The sequence below is a fragment of the Bactrocera dorsalis genome, chromosome 5 (genome assembly GCF_023373825.1).
Source record: "Bactrocera dorsalis isolate Fly_Bdor chromosome 5, ASM2337382v1, whole genome shotgun sequence".
In the NCBI taxonomy this organism is placed as follows: domain Eukaryota; kingdom Metazoa; phylum Arthropoda; class Insecta; order Diptera; family Tephritidae; genus Bactrocera; species Bactrocera dorsalis.
In genome coordinates this window covers 71,657,015-71,677,215 of record NC_064307.1, presented here as the reverse complement: position 1 = coordinate 71,677,215, position 20,201 = coordinate 71,657,015, and the positions used below count along the sequence as shown (strand labels likewise).

General features: G+C 33.0%; 3 protein-coding genes across 3 annotated transcripts; 2 read left to right on the top strand and 1 right to left on the bottom strand.

Moving 5' to 3' along the window:
* Positions 1-1,436: 1,436 nt before the first annotated feature.
* On the bottom strand, positions 1,437-20,136 carry LOC105229491 (procollagen-lysine,2-oxoglutarate 5-dioxygenase). The gene is made up of 11 exons (XM_049458223.1): positions 19,642-20,136; positions 17,589-17,680; positions 11,001-11,140; positions 10,393-10,930; positions 10,195-10,326; positions 10,011-10,132; positions 9,257-9,358; positions 9,061-9,186; positions 3,301-3,427; positions 2,353-2,787; positions 1,437-2,286 (listed from the first exon to the last, which is right to left on the bottom strand). The coding sequence occupies exons 1-11, from the start codon at positions 19,772-19,774 to the stop codon at positions 2,002-2,004; spliced, it is 2,232 nt and encodes a 743-aa protein (XP_049314180.1). The 5' UTR covers positions 19,775-20,136; the 3' UTR covers positions 1,437-2,001.
* On the top strand, positions 4,093-6,271 carry LOC125778834 (immunoglobulin domain-containing protein oig-4). Its single transcript, XM_049458227.1, has 6 exons — positions 4,093-4,621; positions 4,857-4,963; positions 5,024-5,105; positions 5,249-5,316; positions 5,863-5,938; positions 6,014-6,271. The coding sequence occupies exons 1-6, from the start codon at positions 4,537-4,539 to the stop codon at positions 6,094-6,096; spliced, it is 501 nt and encodes a 166-aa protein (XP_049314184.1). The 5' UTR covers positions 4,093-4,536; the 3' UTR covers positions 6,097-6,271.
* On the top strand, positions 7,918-9,038 carry LOC105229458 (immunoglobulin domain-containing protein oig-4). The gene is made up of 4 exons (XM_011209764.4): positions 7,918-8,324; positions 8,393-8,464; positions 8,543-8,692; positions 8,752-9,038. The coding sequence occupies exons 1-4, from the start codon at positions 8,223-8,225 to the stop codon at positions 8,908-8,910; spliced, it is 483 nt and encodes a 160-aa protein (XP_011208066.1). The 5' UTR covers positions 7,918-8,222; the 3' UTR covers positions 8,911-9,038.
* Positions 20,137-20,201: the final 65 nt, after the last annotated feature.

The following is a 20,201-nucleotide window of genomic DNA, read 5'->3' as shown; positions in this document are numbered from 1 at the left end:
TAGAAACACAAATCTGTACATGTGTATATACAAATATGCAAATATTTATATACATATATGCGCATTTGTGTTGAAAATATATTGCGCATAGGATTGTATGGTCAACGGAGAGCACAAACATTTGAATTAAACATTTGATTAACACTCTGCTCTCTATGGCAATGCTGTGAAGTTAACAGAATTTATATTTTACAGCAAACTGTTATTAGCAGCAATTTTGAACAGTTTCTTAATATTTCACTTTACAATATAAGCAAATATAAAACTGTGAACACAAAAAAAAGAACATAACTTGATTTTGAATAATTTTAACGTTTACATATAACGGGAACAAAAAAGAACATAACTCGATTTTGAAGAATTTTGACGTTTACATACAGTACCTTAGTTTTTGAGATATCGATTCAAAATATTGCACCCATCCTTTTCTCTTAAAGAAGCTTCCCATTTATCGGAATTACCGTTAACGAACCACTATAGCATATAGCTGCAATTCAAATTTTCCGATTCGAGTCAAGATTTGTATGTAAATATTTTTTTATTTTAGAATACATCATTACGAATTTTAGCGTATATTATTTTCCAGAGCAATACTACAATCTCCAATAAAAATCCTGTTCGGAAAACTGTAGCATACAGCTGCAATGTAAACCGACCGATCAAACTCAAGTCGAACAATTTATTCGGATCGCACCCCTAATCTATTTCAATTAATTCTACGGAAAACTTAAGTCATTAACATATTCCGTAACAATGACAAGTTTTAACTCTATCCTCCTCTGTTGATGGATGATTATTTTTAAGTTTATGTTAATTTATTGGAACATTTTGGTTCTGATCACAAGGACAGCATACCAAACATATTTTCTCCCAACAATCCAATCTTGAAAATCTGAAATGTGTTCGACTAACGAACCATGGATACTAGATAGGGTCGATTTTGAGAAATTTTCTACGAATAATTCTGTACAACTTTGCCTAAGAAACTATGAGTCTAAAACCGGTTTCAAGCCAGCGAATTTTAATGTGAAGTTTAAAAAATCTGAATAATCGGTTGTAAGGGAGATATGCGAAATAGTTGTCCGATCTGACCGTTCCGGTTACGTAGACCCGACTGTCGACTGTGGTGGGAACGGTTTTATGATCTCTAAAAAACTTCGGCTTAAAAATCGCCGGGTTGAAACCTATGGTCTCTTGATCAAATTTGTTTTCACGTACGCGATTAATCCATTTGTTTGGCCCCCTATAAATCAACCCGCTCTAATGCTTACAAACACATGGTCATCATAGCTTTGGTTAAACAAATAACGGTAATATGTTCACTAATACTAATTATTTAACCGTATCTCAAATTTACGTGATGAAGTAATTAAAAATTATGATAATAAAGAACACGAAATACTCTAAACAGCTTATTGTGCACAAAAAACACATGCTTTATATTACTATTTTACATAAAATGTTTATTTGTTCATTGCTTATAAATCAATCACTTTTAGCAAACACATACATCAGCTAATTGTTAAGGTAAATATAAAATGTTGTAAAAAATTGTCAATTCGAGTACATTTTGACTGTTTCAATTCATTGCGATTGTTTGGTTAAATGCAGCTTCACTTGTTAGTTAGTATTGTAAAATATAGTAAATTCATTGATAATGACGAGTATTCAGCAAATTACGCACGATATGCATGCAACTAGATTTTCACATTTGTTCGGGGAAAATATGCATATGTATTAGTGTGTATATAAGTAATTGTAAATGTATATTATTATTATTCTTCGACTTTGCGGTAATATAGAATTAAGTAGACTCTTACGATTCGATACGATAACTAAGAAAGCTTTACGAGTTGTCACATACTATGCTCATTCACATAAATGTTTTCATAAGGAAAGCAACTACAAAACAACTAAAGGTAATCTTTGGACAGGCCAATGGCAGTTTTTGCTTAAATTCTAAACGACTGGGGCGCTGATTTAGACAGCAAAATGCCGCATTTATGGATCAACAAACGAAATCATTATGTAACGCGTGCCATTTGTCACCGGTAAGCCTTCGTGGTAGTGCGTCAAACGACCTGGATGCATAAACATCCATCCTTTGCGCGTCTTATCCACTTGACAGTTGTAGCGTAGGAAACGGCAGCCACCGCCCTCGTAATCCACATCCACGCTATTCAACGCGATATTAATCGTGTATGTGGAGGAGTCATGGTGTGGACGCAGTGACGGTTGTTCATCTGGGCGATAGCGCACAACGAAATTCATGAGCGAGCGTGGCGGCTATAAATAAAAAAAATTATATTTAAAAACATTTTTTAAGCTTAATTGCAGAACTCGCGCACTCACATTATGATAGTAGCCCATGAAAACTTTCTCCTGCAGCGGACGCACAATGTAATCCAGGAACTTCAGCCACACACCATCCAATCCCACCTGTTTCATGTGTATGTCACGTGTGGGCACCGCTTCGTAGCCACCCTCTAAACGAGCATCCTTATTGCTGCCATCCGACCATTTGCCGAAGTTTTCCATAATCGCCACCATATCATCGCAAAAAGCATCGGTACCGACTTGAAACCAGAAAACATCGGGACAGGGTTGTTCAATGGTTGTATTCGGTTCCAAATGTTTAAAATAATTTGGATGTATATACTTTCTAACCCAATCGTATTTATTGCTGAATATCGTGTAAAAGTCAGGACGGGCGACAGTGGTGTCGAAGTTATCGGCGTTTACCAAATGGCCAAAGATATGCTGGTTGGTGACGTACATGAAAACACCCTGTAGGAAATAAGAAGCATTGAGTTTGGTGTGAGTGAAAAAATGTTTAAGAAAATATTTTTTAGGAAATGAGCTTGTGGCATGTTAGCCGTCGAAAATGGGGTTCAGCGTCTGAACGTCTACAAGCGTGCCCGTGGTGGCCATGCTAAAGAAATTAAGTGTCATACATAATGGCATCGAAAGTACAGGAATAAAGAATTTCATTGATATCTCAAACCGTTTTTGTAGCGCTCTTATTGAAAAGCCCGTTATAAGTACAATAAAAATTACTATAATTAGCTTTCATGACGGGTAAAAAGCTAAAGCAATGAACTTATGCAAATATCTATATACTTATATATTATATAACTCCAAATGTGCACCTTCCACGGATCACAATTTGGCGCTTTTCAATGCAGTTGCCCGAAAAAAAATATTATAAGTACTTAAATACACGTAAGTAAACCAATGTTCGTACATACATATATACCATATACATATAACATACATATACTATAATATGATTTTACTTACAGCTCTGCGTAGTGACTCGCACATTGCCATATCGGGGTCATAATCGCGATGCTGATACGAGATATGTTTGAATGCGCTGCTCTTGATCAGATAAACACTGGACACATACGGGACATTCCACATGCCGCTGAAATCAAAACGAAAAAGAAGACATTAATAAAAAAAAAATCAAAAAAAGGAAAACAGTGCATAAGGATAAACAAATATCGTTTATGGTATAAAAGCAGATGATACAACAATGAGAGCTGATACAAATTGGTGTAAATATAAATCTATAAATAACACTATACAAAACGACTGATCTCGGGGACAGCTGAAGGCTTTGAAATCTGGAAGATATTTGCAACTACATATGTACATATATGGAACAGCACGAGCTGGCGCGAGATACAATGTAAGTTGAACATTATTCCAAATGCAGACAATGGATTGAAATTAAAAAAAAAATATTCGCAAAAGTGCAACAAAGTAAACAAATTCATAAAGCAACCAATGACACATAGTTCCAACCAGCGAAATCGTCATTTGAAACATCACAATATAAGTATATAAGTTGCGACTTTGAGGGAGTGATTTGCGACAAAAGTTTCCTATATTTTGTACGCGGGCAATTTGTTAATTTAGTGTACGTGAATAAACAAGCTGAACCCATAGCTCAATGTAAGTGTATTGGTAAGCTGCAGTCTGCCACTAAAGCGGTTATTCGCCACTATGTCAATTGAAATTGTGGGCGCAAAGCCGAGCACAGCATCGTGGGTAGGTGTATGTCGCGTTAATGAGTTTGTGGCATGTTAGGGAGGCTACTGGTGACGCGTGTAATCACAATGTTGACGATGGCGAGGACGACGTAGTTGATGGCGCACAGTTTGATTGCGGATTTCGCGTGGTCAGTAGTTGCAGAAACATGCCTTTGAGCTAACACAGCAAGCAGTGAAGTGATAGACAAATTAGCCAAATATTGTTTTAAGGTGTAAAAGAAGTGGACAAGACAAATAAAATAAAATTTTAAGATTAAAAAAAGCACTTTGTGAATAAAAATATCTAAAGAGCAGACGAATAGGATTATTATTGATTTTCATATGTTCTGTTTTTTTTTTTTGAACTTTTGCTGCTGTTTTTGCTAGTGCAAATGAAGAATTAGTATAAAAAAATTTAATTAAAGAAAATATTATTTTCACTATTACTTAACTAGACTCCAATACAAATAAAATATTATTATAATAAATATTAAATAAAATGCGCATTGCATTCGGCAATAAGTTTGGTTACTTTTCTTTGCTGCTGATAAATTGTTTGTTGCTCTCCAGCAGCGAGGCGCAGCGTAAGTGAAATATTATAAAATAAATATAAAATTGACATAATTAGCAAAAAAAATAAAAATTAACAAATACTGAATACAGTTGTTAAAATTGTAGTGAAATGCGTGATTGAAAAAAATATTATAATAAAAAATAAAATTAAATTTAAAAAATATTATAATAAAAAAAAATAGTAATTATAATCATAAAAAAAATTAAATAATCTAAAATTATTATTATACTATTTTCACCAACTAGGCACCGTCGGCGCACGCGGCGTGTTGCGTAGAAACTATACGGGCAAAAAACCAGTCGTCATACAACATCGCTCTCAGGATGCCGTCAATTATTACGAACATGAAAATGTAAATTTTTGGTTTTTTACCTTCATGCATACTCAAACGACTACTTATTTACATTTTTAGGGTGCCAAAATAATAAAATCCTCACATTTTGAATTGGATTATACGCTAGGAAGAAAAATTACATTCTTCTGCATGGCACAGGGTAGGTGAAATGGCATAAATTGATAGTAATATTTATAATATAATTAAATAAACTAATATATTATATTAAATTAAATTCCAAAAGTTAAAAAAAAATGGGAAAATTAGTATTTTTTAATAAAACTTTTTCGAATCTCTCTGTAGGCAATCCACGTCCCACAATCACTTGGTTCAAAGATGGCGCCGAATTGTATCAGCATCGATTTTTCCAGGTAAAATATAAAATAGGAGACGATTTCTGATTTTATATGAGTATTCGATTTTATATGATTATATACATATACTTTGGGAAAACGCGTTTAAAGTTCGCGCGAGGGCGGGTTTGGTATCTCTTAAACCAACATGCGTTTGTTCAAATTCTTCAAAGAACCTGTTGTAAGTTATGCCTACATTGGAAATATGTAAATTTTTTTTGTTCAAACCAAGAACAGTTTATATAGACAAGTCCGGAAATATTTGATCTTGTGTACAAAAAATTTTGTAATTTTTTTTTTAACTTCAAATTAAAATGTTCAAATTTTTCAAATTAATATTTTCAAAATTTTAAAATTTATCAAATTAAAATTTTCAAAAAATTTTGTATTAAACCACGAAAATAAACGATCCTCTTTGAAAAGATACTTTGAAAATTTAAGTTTTTTATTGAGGTTTATATATAAATTGGAAGAATTCGACAATAAAGCATTCGATCTTTTCGACTAACAACACAAGACTACAATAAGTAATCATGCACCTTCTTTCTTTGAACAACTTTCTAGGTACATGAGTCACACATTGATGCGGATATAATCAAATCAAAAATGGAAATCGATCCCACCACACAAATGGATGCAGGTAGCACGATTTATTTGAACTTTTAAATACAGTAAGTAAAATTTTTAACACCTTATTCTTGTAAAAAATTCACAGGCTACTATGAATGCCAAGCGGACAACATTTACGCAATCGATAGACGTGGTTTTCGCACCGATTACGTTATGATTAACTTTTAGTAAATACAATTTTCTAAATACCAAACTTTTGTGTAATTTTTTTTTTAGAAAATGTATACGAATAAATATTGCACGCAATATAAAATAAAATATATAATAAGTACTAACAGTTAATTTTGTATGCATATTTAACACCGTTATATATTAGTCCGAATAAATTTTGATTTAAACCAAATCAGTGTGCGTCTAATTACTTGCAATGACAGCAGCCTAATATGAGTAGAGACCATGAGCGAGTCCTACAAAAACATTGCCTATCTACATAATCTAGTATACTACAAAGTCCGTGATGGGAACCAACCTAGTAGAATAATATTTGGCGACAAATTGTCGCAATTATTTAATTCAGGCAATTTTCGGTTTAACGTTGTATTTGTTTATGCTGACTTCTGGTCCCAGGCAATTGGGTGTAAATGAGCGAATTGTAAAAGAGTTAAAGCGATTTTTTGTGGCGCAGCAAATTACAGTGGCACTTTACTGGAAAATTTTGATATTATAAAATAAAATTGTAGTGACAGAAAGTTTTTTTTATTTATAACTTGGAAACTAGTAAAAAAAAGTATAACCTGCAATTATTATTTTTTTGTGAATTTATATCAACATATAACCCAAAAACAATTTAACAGTTTGAAATATAAGCATATAACAAAGACTAGGAAAAAAATATTTGTCGATTTGGTTTGCAGTTTATATAGGTCATATTTGATCTTGTGTGTAAAAAATAAAATTTTCAAAATTTTTTCTAATTAAATTTCAAATTTAAAACGTTAAATTTTTTCCAATTAAAATTTTCAATTTTTTTTTTTAATCAAAATGTTTCAAGTTTTTGAATCCATATTAAAACTTACAAGTTTTTTAAATAAAATTTTCAATTTTTTTCAACTATTCTAATTTTTTACTTTACTATGACCCGAAATAAGCAAAAAGCATGAATTCGCTTTGCCCGCACAGTTTATATGGACCAGATCGAATCAAATTTGGTTTTAAAATTTAAATTTTCAATTTTTCGTATTCAAATCCTTTTAACATAAAATTTTATAATTTTTTTCAAAATTTCGACATTTTTTAAATGAAAATTTTGAAATTTTTTAAATTAAAATTTCCAAATAAAAATGTTTGTATTAAAATGTTTAATTTTTCAAATTTGAGTTTGTTACCGAAATTTACTAAATTTAAAAATATTCTTCTAATATCATACTATACTGGATTTTCAATAAAAAACTTTAAACTTGCCCTAACGCCTATAATTAGGCAACAAATTATGCTTTTCACTTATGAAAACGCGAAAATATTTATATTTCAAAATTCAAAACGCCTAAAAATATGTAGCTAAACTTGATTTATAAATAAAACAATTAAAGCTATTTTTAGTACTACCTACTAGGTTAACTAACTAGGTACTAACGTGACATTGCAAAAATTAGTATGCAGCGCACTGTGCCACAAAGTATTATACTTGAAAACTACTAAACAAATTTAAAACATTCAAAAAAAATATAATAAAACTTGCTCCATGACCTAAAAGTAGACAGATGCGGAAGGGTGTCGCATGCTTATCATGTTTGCAAACCGTATGCGCATTAATATATGCATATAGCGCTGAAAGTTGAAAATATGCCATAAATGGATAAGTGCCAAGTGGCTGAGAGTGAAATTTCGTGATATGTAGGTGCAAAGGTACAACACAAACGCGCTGGCCGCCCCCTGCAAAAAGTGTAGCTTTCAATTTTCAAATTTAACCAGACACATGCTGCGACTAACGGTCCCTTGCATTACGTCCAAACACAAACACACAATTAAGCCGAACAACGTGATTGACTGCAGATTCACAAAATATCCGCTGTTTAGTCGTATTTACCCGGTCGAAGTGTAGAGCAAGCAATAAGACGGCAGCGATCGTAACGGGCGAGCGTATAGCGCTAGTTAAAGTGTTAACACACTCGAGCCGTACCGAAACGTAACAGAGCCCAAATTGAAATAAATTATATACAAAACATTGCTAGTGTGATTTCGAAAAATAAACAACTATTTTATAATTTAAGTAATATTTCAAAAACTGATTTCGTGCTATAATTATATTGCACAATAAATAATATTTTAGCACGACCACTAATTGCTATAAAATCATGAATGTAAAAGTGCTTTTGATTTGTTTTGGCGTGCTAATATTGAGCTGTCAAGTGTGTGATGGCCGACGTGGACGTGGTCGAGGACGCACCAAATCGCGAGTATGTGCACTTGAGTAGACTAAACACTAATGGTTTATTAATTATAAATAAATGTTTCAAATTTGCAGGTACAAATCGGTTTACCCATAACGGGCAAATATCGCGATCCTGAGTCGGATCAGTATTACAACAATAATAATGTAAGTGGAACAGAAACTGTAGTAATTTCGAAATTGATATTTTTATTTTTTATTTCTTTTATTTAAAATCATTTACAGGGCGCTAAAATTTTGCAAGCCTCGCATTTCGATTATGAATACGTTTTGGGTCATAAAATTGCTTTCCTTTGCGTGGCCAAAGGTAATCCACGTCCACATATAACCTGGTACAAAGATGGCACAGAGATTTTTCAACATCTCTACATGCATGTGAGTATACAAATTAACAGCTATTAATGCGCTTTTCAATTAACTAACTATTTTGACAGGTACATGAGTGGCGCATTGGCGAGGATAAAGTAAAATCGAAAATCGAAATCGATCCGGCCACACAAATGGATGCCGGTCTTTATGAATGCACTGCTGATAATATGTACTCGATTGATCGGCGTAGTTTCAAAACAGATTTCTCTATTGCTTTCGATTAATTTAATGGTGTTTGCATTTTTATAATACTATCATAGCTTTTTCATACTAAAAATAGCTTTACTGTGCAGCGTTATTTTAGGCCGTTAATACAGTTTTACAAATAAAATTTAGTTTTAAAATAAATAAATGTTTTTTGGCTTTTTACTCACGTAAATGAGGCCTTCACAATGTCCACATAGTCGTGTGAGCGCGCATAGTATCCGCCATCGGAAAGTGCACCCCAGAAATTGCTCCATAATTCATCGTATTTGCTCACCACAGGCGCAACGAATTGTCTGACACAAAAATAATATTTAAATGCCTTTGTGTTATAAAACAAAGATATTATTTAATTAAATAAACTACCTATTCATGATTAACAGCTCGCGCAGCAATTGCGGGTCGTCTATTTGCACAGCGGCGTCCACGTAGAAAATATAGTCGCTCTGCTTTTGTTTGGCCTGTTGGCTGTGTGAGAAAAAGAAGCACATAATGCAATTAATAATTTAACAAATAAATTAAAAAATATACGTTTTTAATATATAAGAAGCTTAAAGCCAAAAAAAAACAAGAAAAAATTTTGCAGTTTAGTTCGATTGTTCAGTTTGTATGGCAACTATATGCTATAGTAGTCCGATCGAAAAAATTTCTTCAGATACCGTTACCGTTTCCTTAGAAAGTAATTCATACGAAATTTCGGAAAGATATTTCGTCAAATACAAAATATTTTTATGCAAGGGCTTAATACCGATTGTTCAGTTTATATTGCAACTTTATGCTATAGTAGTCCGATATCAGCGATTCCGATAAATTAGCAGTTTCATGGGAGAAAGGGAAGTGTGCAAAATTTCAGATCGATATCTCAAAAACTGAGGCACTAATTCGTGTATTTACAGATAGACAGGCAGACGGACATAGCCAAATCAACTCAGTTTAACATGCTGATCATTTAGAGATATATTTTTTCAAGAATCTCAGACAATTCCTTTTGATTGTTACAAACCCCGTGGCAAACTCAATATACCCTCTACAGAATATAAATATAATCTGAAGCGAATATATTTTTTTCTTAAAATTAGTAAAAAAAAAAAAAGAAATTATAAATAAATCTAAAACTTACAGCGCCAATTCACGACCACGTTGCTCATTCAGCTCATCGCTGGAAAGCACGATTTTCGCGCTGCGGTACTCTTTTTCTACGCGTTTCAGAAAAGCTTGCGCCATATCATCATGGAATTTTTGCTGTAAATAAAATTAAATTAATCACAATATGTTTTCTGTAAGAAAAATTCGCTCAAACGCACATTACTGTAAATGTATAGATGCAAATTTTGCTTGGGATAGTTAAGATTCTCGATTTTCTGCAGGAACATATCGAAGAAAGGCACTGTTTCTGTTATAATGAGCGCTACGGACACTATGGGCAGATTCTTTTCCTGCAAATCAAACATTTGTTATAACTTTTTGCATTACTATTTGCACATATCTAAGCATTAACTCACTTGCAGCTCCAAACGATCTTCCTGACATATCAAACATTCACCATGGAAGGTTTTCGCCAAATAATTTGCAAATGCATTTAACTCGACTTTACTCGGTCCATTGCCGTGTATAATACTCGGTTCGGTCATGAAGTTAATATTCTGCAATTTGCCCTCATTCGAATCCAAGTCCACATTCAGCTTGACATCTTCACGTGCGCCATTCAAATTCTGGAACAAACGCGATTGCGTATCCAATTGTATGCTCAATTTCTTGCGTTTATCTACATCAAGGAAGATTTTCGTATAGTAACGTTGATCATCATCGTCGTCTTTGATTTCCTCAGCGCTCAAAATACTATAAATCTCCGGTGCGTAGCCAATAAAAGCACCCGAGTTCAGGTATGGCGATGAGTTGGCCTCCGATACTGGTGGATATGACTTGGCCAATTTTACATCAGGCCAACAGAATTTCTCTGCAGAGAAGAGCACTCTAGCGCCGAATTCTTTGAATTTCCGATAAATATCCTTAAGGCCAGTGGTGAAGACGACATCGTAGCTATGAAGAAAGTAGCGCATGGTTAAGTAAAGCTTAGTTAGTAAACTAATAAATTTTTTTTTACAGTTACCTGTCCGTGAACAAAATAATTGTGTTTTTCTCATCTTTGAAAGGCTCGATAGCCTCGCGTAGCAAGCGTATTTTATAGCCGCCACCCAAACCATTCATATCACCACCTTTCCACTCCTCATCCATGCCAAGCGTATTCACCTGCAGATTGAGTAAATAAAAGACTTTCAGTTTTTCTAAACATTTTTAAAACACATGCATAGATGCATATATAAATATATATACATAAGTCAATATACATAAAAACATATAATAACAGCAAAACTCAACGACCTCTTATTTTATATGGCTTTTTGATAAACAAATTAAATTTTATATCGCTACATTGCTTGCTTTTCTTAATTGTTTTGCTAATGGCAATTCAAAAGTTGAGCATCAAGCTTAGTATGCATTAATCATTGTGTTGTGCATTCAAGTAAGTTTTTGTTCATTCAATAAAATTTACAGTTTCGAATTTTATTATTTTGTTTGCATCAACTTGCCATCGGCAAGAAATTAAAATTTTTATTATTATTGAATGTCTTATAATAGCTTTGATTGTGATCTTTTTCAATTATTGTAATTATATACCTAATAAAAGATTTACGAGGTCCTACAAAATATGTTAGAAACCCACTTTTCTGCTGTTACGGTATAGCTATATTAGTTCAAATTAAGAAAAAATAAAAAAAAAACAGTAACTTCGGCTGCACCGAAGAATATTAATTCACAGGTGCAACACTTTTATAAAAAGGTATTAAAATATATAATAATAAATCTTAATTGATGGCCAAAACTCCAAAAACAAGGATGGAGTCATGTGAGGAAAGTGCTCAGAGTGTCATTCACTTGATAGTGGCTATATTCTTTTACATACGACTTCCAGCCTTAGATCAAATATCCTCTGGGTAGCTAAAAAAAATATTCGTTTGAAGGCGAGCTAAAGTGAGAAGGCGAACCATTCCTCCCCAGGGTCCCTTAATTGGGAAGGTGCCGCAGCTCAACTGATTGATATCCTCGTAAAAATAAAGGCTGACATAAACGCTATCCAAGAAATGCGATGGACGGGACATTTGCGTCCACGCCTCGACGGAAGAGAAGGACCAAAGATGCCTTCTATGAGCGCTGGGAGCGCACCTATGAGAGCTGACCCCGCCACGATGTCAAAATCGTGCTTGGTAAATTTAACGCCAGGGTGAGCATCTTTGGCACAACGGTCAGCCTCTATGATGAAACATTCCCAAATGGGTTGGGGCTGATCCACTTTGCCGGGGCCCGAAATATGGTTATCTGTAGTACTAGATACTAGATTTTTCAGCTTTCGGCAGACTAGAGTTGAAACATCTCGGATGCCATAATTTTTTCAAACACGAAAAACTTTCTGAATCAATGATCTTTGCTGCGCTTCCCAGAATTGTGCATTAAAACAAGAGAATAATGGAAATATGTATAGAAATAGGCTGGAGAGATTCAACATGAGCAACGCCGCTTAAAATTTTGAGGGGTCCATTTTCATTACTTGCCTATATGTTTTATATACATAGATAAGTATGCATATATTTATTTGTAAAAAAGGCAAATGGTTTCAGATGACCCCATTGTCGCAACTGATGTATGTATAAAAATATTTGACTTATCAGCAAGATTTATTTCACACACGACTACCTAATTCTAGACAATTGTCGCTTTGACTGCATAAACTAAATGGTTTTAATAATTGTTTGTCTCAAATTGCAACATATATGTATATAAATATATGTATATTTGGACACGTAAGTATATACAAACATTCATGTATATAGAAGAAACATCGAGACAGAAATATACATAAAAATCACAAATACGAAACTTTGACGAAGCTGATAAGCGCAAGCCGGCAAAGCTGAGCTTGTGAACCGGTAGTGGCTTATCTAACACCAGAAAACCTTTTGAAAACTGAGCGGCTATGAATAAGGGCGCAACAAATACATATTTACTAGGATATTAGCAACTAAGTGTTTTTTTTTGGCAAGATATTAACGCCGGCGCTTCTTAAGTAGCGTTCCTTTGATTATTTTTATCTTTTTCTGGTCCTGGAGGACAAGATGAAATATCTCCTGTCATCAAACAAACAGTCGCAGCACTCGCGACTTGGCTCCCACGTTAGTGTTGACAGTCATAACTTCGAAGTCGTAGATAATTTCGTCTATCTTGGAACCAGTATTAACAACAATAACAATGTCAGCCTCGAAATCCAACGAACCTTTTGCCAACAGGTGCTACTCTCGACGAACAAAGACCAAACTCTGCAATTCACTCAGCATCCCCGACCTGCTAAATCTGCTGAGTCGACGTTACGAGTTTTCGAGAGAAAGGTTTAGCGGAAGATTTATAGTCCTTTGCATATTGGCAACGGCGAATATCGAATTCGATGAAACAATAAGCTGTATGAGATACACGACGACATTGACATAGTTCAGCGAATTAAAAGACAGCGGCTACGCTGGCTAGGTCGTGCCGTTTGTATGCAAGATAACTCCCCAGCTCTGAAAGAATTCGACACAGTACCCGCCGGGGGAAGCAGAGGAAGAAGAAGTCCTCCATTCCGTTGGAGAGATCGAGTGAAGAAGGGGCTCGAATTGGCGCCAAATTGCGAAAAGAAGAAACGACTGATGTGTTTGGTTGATCTTTTTTTATGATTTGAAAACCCTACATTCATCGCACGTACCATTACTGGTGACTAGAAGTGGATTTATGAATATGAAGTCGAAACCGTCGCACAAGCTAGCGAAAGAATCTCCAAAAATGGGCCAAAAACGAAAAAAAAAACAAAATTCGCTGTAGACACTGAAGGACTTCTCAGTCCCGGCTTATACAAAGTGTATGGGAAATAAGATAAGCACTGAAAGGAAGAGCAACATTGCAAAATATATTGAAATACGTAAAAATGTCGTTTTTATGCCAGTCCGATTCAAATTTGATCAGATGGCAGAGCATAGACACAGAACTTCTAGAGAGAAATAAGTTCCTACGCTAAGATGGAAATAGTAAAAAGCAAGCGAGAAAAAAATCTCAAAAATACACTGAATCATTTAATGAAATATAAAATAGAGATATCGGTTGGTCTACGTGACCGTAAGCATTTATGGACTAGTTGAAAAATATATTGTATAAACGTCAGGAAAATAGTTGGCGATTATAGAGAGCGCCGTCAAATGCACAAGAATCTATTATATATGTACATACATATAATATAAATATGCATGAACGTATGTATGAATATACATATTTATGTACGAATATGTAAGTAATATAAACACATGTTCCAGATGTGTTTCAGTGCGCCGGATGCTGCTATGACCGATTTAACAGCTCACTAAACCACATACAAATAAAATCACACACATGCATAACTTTGTACATGGTAGTATATAGCTATATGTAGTTGTGTGCATGTATGTAGAAAAAGCCTATGTGCGCTCAAAAAGCGACCCAGTTCTGATTGCACGCACACACATGTATGCGATTATTTCTTCTTATGATTTCATTATTTATTTTCTTTCTTTCCCCAACCGACAAATGATCTATGCGCTCGATTGAGCAATAAATTACTTTCCACTGAAAAGCGTGTACAAATAATTAGCAAATTGCATAAAAAACCGTTAGTAAATTAAACTACAATAGATACGCTGGAATCAAAACATATCGCCTATAAAACGAAAAAAAAACCATATAAAGTAAGAAAATGAAGAGTTCTAGCAGAGTGCCGAAAATCAGTGAAGCCCAGCCAAGCCTGATAACCGATAATTAACACGATATATGCAAATGGTTTGACGCATAAAACTTGTTAATTAGCATTTCGAACTATCAAACGGCGGACAACCGACCAGTCGCGCCCAAGCTGTCAGACATCGCGTACAGTAAAAACTATATGATATTAATTTCAGCGAATTTCAGTGTCAAGCGACGATATTCAATATTTAGTTGTTTGTTTTGACCGCTTTTTGCGCGATGCTTGGATGATAGCTGATAGCACGAAACCGAAGACAGGTCTTAAGGGAAACATGTTTTGTTTTATGTTTTTGCAGCAACAGCCGGCAAGCTGCTGAACCGTGTGGCGGCTGGATCGTAATTTAAAATTGTCATGGTAAAAAAAGTAAAATACATGCGAATTGTTTCTCATAGATCTAATACTAAAGGCATACATATGTACATACATGTATATGTAAGGAAAATAAATATGTAAATAAATTCAGCATGTGGCGTTTGTAGGCGAAAAATCCGAACATAAATGAGTTAATCAAAAAGTAATAATTTAAATTCTATTTATTGAATACAAATTAGTTGAAAATGGAGGAAAATTGCAATTTTCGAAAATTAAAAAAAAAAAGATGTTTGAACTGAATCTGTACTTCCATACCATTTTTTGAAAGAAAGCACGGAAAGTTAAAAAAAAAAACAGTTTTTAAAATCATCGTATTGAAATCAAAGAGATAGCAGAGGATCTCCACAACTCCTGAGGATCGAAGAAACATACTTTTGTTAATATTTTGGGTATGAAACGTGTCAATGCTAGCCTTGTATCAAAGGATCTGAATCTTTAGCAAAGACGACCTCGAGGAAAGGTCGCAAGACGGATGCTTGACTAAATAGCAAAAGAGATGCTTGACAAAGTATTCATCAAACGCATTTTTACTGGCGACGGGATGTGAGCTTATGAATATGGGGTCCTAACTGGCCAACAATCTTTAAAAATGCACCGAAACAGAAAAAAGCTCATTATGGATGGATTGGTTGAAATTTCTCTGGCCAACAAAGGCTACGGAAAAAATATACAATTTTTTGTCAGTCCGGGTCAAATTTGATCAGATGGTATTTTTGTTAGAATATTTATGAAACTACAAGTATAGGTGAAAAACATTAATTTTAATAAAATATCATTAAAAAAACTCATTATCATGCATTCATCGATTGAATGAAATTTCTCTGTATAAGTCAAATCATATAAGAACCGAATTTCTTAACTTAAAAACAAAAAATAATAATTTTCAAAATTTATTATGCAGAATTAACAAAATAATATGAAATCTTATGATTGTGTCAACTTGTTATACGTTTCTTATATATTTTTAGCGTATCAACCGTATAACTTTAAAACATACATACATACACGCATACATCAATATATTCTTGTTTCCATGTCCGGCAGTATTCGCTGATAAAAATCAATAGCCTATTGCTACCGCAAACGTCATTTATATAAGCTTTATAATTTACCGTACAATATATTCTCACCAAAGTGCCATAAAACCATCTACTTATCTAATGTATAACGTAAAGTGCTTGCACCGCCACACCACTTTTCCAAACAGCATCGGTAATTCACTTAATGCACTAATTCTTAATGGTAATCGACTAATGTCTTCATTTAAATTTTTAATTACTATTGCTTTGTAGTCAAAAATGCTGCATTTAGCGCTAGGATGTTTTCGAAAAAAAAAATATTAAAAGAAAAAGAAACAAAAGATGCGTTGAAAAACTCGTTATACCATTAAAATCGAAACAGTTTTTCGTACAAATTGGCTTTTAAGAGCCGTATAAATATACGTATAGATTAGGGTAGGTAAAAAAAATAAAATTTTTTTCGTTTTAATTTCTGAAAAATAGGTTCCTAGACTGCTCTATGAAAAGCGGGACGGACCTCCGCCTTATTCATAGTTTTTGTAGGATATGTACTGCTCTATAAAATTGCTCAAATATTATTTTTTTTTCGTTGAATTTTCATAAATTATGAAAAATAGAAAAGCGTTAGGCGGATAAACTTCCTTTTAGAATTAAGAGCTCATACTTAGAGATTGATTTTCGTAGAGTTGTCCAAGAACTTATTTTTGAGAGTATCAAGCGAAAAAACATATTTGTTTTATTTTTTTTTTTATCCACCCTAATATAGATCTACATATAATTTTTTTTCTCATCATTATATACATTTTTGTTTTTTTGTTTTCAAATTCGCAATGTTTTGATAATAGCGCAGAGATAACCATCGTTACCGATGTTTGCTGTCAGCTAAACTATAGTAGCCATTAATTTAAGACGTTTAATGCATAAATAGTAAATTAGAATAGAAGAAAAAAAGGCTGAGGTTTATGCAATGCAGGAACGTGTGCGAATGGTTGTTGCTGTTTTAGTGCTAGCTTAAACCTGCTAACTATATTTAGAACACTTTCGATGACATGTTCCAGTTTTTTCGAAGTTAGAAAACACGAACTACATACATATAAAAATAAAATGTTTAAAGTTAATTTATTGAATTTTTTTTTATCAATTTATATTTTTATGAATTTTGTTATGAATAATTTTAAAATTATTTATTTTTTTTTAACAGATGTTTTTTTGTTTTTTTTTTTTTGTTAATTTATATTTTTCTGAATTTTTTATGAATAATTTTTAATTTATATTTCTATTTATCAAATTTGTATTACATATTATTTATTTTTTAGTTATTATGTATTTAAATGCATATATATTTATTTACTGATTTTTTTGTTTATTTTTGTCTCGATTCAACTTTATTTCATAATTCAGAAAAGAGATACCTACATATACAATTTGTCCAGTGGACTTCACTCACCTCAATGTCATAGACACGCTTTGCTGAACGCAAGTACCGCAAGTATCCATCAGTGCGTTCTGTCGCGACGGTAAATACTTTTATGTGTTTTGCTGAAAAGAAACATAAAAATGTCAAATTAGACGTATATTCTTGAATATACTTGGTAATGCACAAAGGCTTGTCACATCAAGTCAGTACATTTAGTAGATATTTTATTACATTTTGCTTCAAGGCGTTGTGCACAATAAAAATGTTAACGGCGGTTTTTACAGTTACAAAGCTTGTTCATGAAAACGAAATGTGCTTGAATGGAAATAATGAATATTCATACTTTATTTATTATAATTGTAAAAAAATTAATTTCTAAAAAAAAAAAATTAAAATTATTATAAAAGATAAATAAAAAAAAACTTATATACATACATATGTATGTATTAAAAAAATATTAAAAAACATGAATTCTAAAAAAATTATTCTTATGGACGGTAAACATTAAAAAAAAATTAAAATTTGCGAATTATTTTTTTCTAGAGAGTACAAAAATTTACTAAATTGTTGCTTTATTGATTACAATTAAATTGTATCGCTCAAACATATTGTGAGTTTAGTTTTGTGAAAATAGCACAAGCGATTGTTAATTGAACGTGCATATGTGTATGTATCTATGTATATATGTACATATGCTCATATAAGCATGTATGAATGGGCGAAAATAATATTTCTGTATATGTATGTATATGTATGCATATGCTAGCAACTATTAGAATTATTGTCAGGCTATATAAATAATATAAATTATGAATTTTTATATGCTTATACATATACACTATGTAGACTATTTTATTACGGTAATCAAAACATCAAACCGGACCGTTTATTCTATCCATCCTTTATATTATGTTTGTGAATGTGATTAAAAGTTTAAAGAAATTAGTATAACAAAGGGGTATAATCAATACACACATACACATATACATATATGTATGTATGAACAGCCATATAACAATTATGACTTAGAAATTATTCAAATTTGGTGGTGAAAGAGTTGTGACTCGCTGGAACTTCTCTAGTCTATACACTTCCAGAAAATTCATTGAATGGAAAACTTTTTTATTTGACCATATATGTTCATGAAATTTGACATGGATAATTGTCCAAGGCAGCGCTACTATCTCTGAATAATATTTTTTAGATCGCATATAGCATATAGCTGACATACAAACTGAACGATCAAATTCAAGACCTTGTATGGAGAACTTTTTTATCTAATCAGCTATCTTCACGAAGGTTGGCATGGTTCATTTTTCTGGTCTCAACAGTATAATATCTGGAGAAATTCTTCCGATCGGACCACTATAGCAAAAACTGTCATAAAAATTATCAATTTATGTACATACACGTTTTGAATGAAAGCTTTTGAATTTCTGAAGAGTGTTATACTTATGTCTATGATTTATTTAAAGGATTCCAAATTTGTACAGATATAATTTTTTTATTTGCATATACACGAAACTAATTGTTTATTCTCTAACTATATACCGGCATATTTGCTTGCTTGTATATAAAGCCAACTTTTAATTGAGAAAGTATCCAAGAAAGAGAACAACTAACAATAAAGACTATACATATGAATGCTCATATGGACATAAGCAGGGTATGTAGTAGGAAAAAGCGTTATAGTTGCAAAGATAAACAAAAAACTTATACATATATAATACATAAAAAACAATAATAAGTAAGGCACTAGCAAAACGCATATCTACTATATGTATGAAGAAAAGTTTTGTACATTGCACTAATGAACAGGATGCATTATTATTGTTGTTGAGCGACTGAAGTATATAAGCAATCAGATTATGATTGTGCTGGAGGAAAGAATGCAAACACAGTACAGTCAATGCAATGAATTCGGGGAAATGAGTAAAGGAATTAGAATAGAAATGGCAAAGTGATCTCATTCGAAATTATGTACCTTTTATACGTCCATGTACATACATATGTATATATGTATATGCCATAAGCGCGTGTAATATAAGATCACAAATGTATGGAAATAATATATATTACTTACCTCCTTCCTCCGCTGCTGCATCGCTGCTCGCATCCGTTGTCGCTGCATTTGTTGACGCCCAAATGCAACAGGACCAGAGGCTAAGCAACAAGAGTAGCGTATAGTTAAACGTCGCTTGGTTAAATAACTGCATGTTTGTGTAAAATTTATCACTATTTTTCCAATTACTTTTCACACTTTGAAACACATTCGGGTTTGCTATATATTTACAGTGCACACTTAATGAATTTTATGTATTTTGGAACAGCGAAATAAAATATACTTTTGCGGCACAACCAACACTTTCGGGGACGTCTTTACGTCTGATTGCCAAGAAGCAACAATCTCCCTTTAAGACGATCAGAGACAAAATTGACCACACAATCACAAACAGCGCAAACAACTTTTAGCGAAATCGAGTAGACAAATGAGCGCATAAACCAAATGGGGAGCTGCTCTCTGCTTAAAAATGCTCCAACATAAACAGCTCCAAACGATAAGAATAAACAAGAATTTTATTTGGTTTCATTGCAGGGTAAATTTGAAAGGTTTGCAACACAGCTGCGATATCAGCTGTTAAT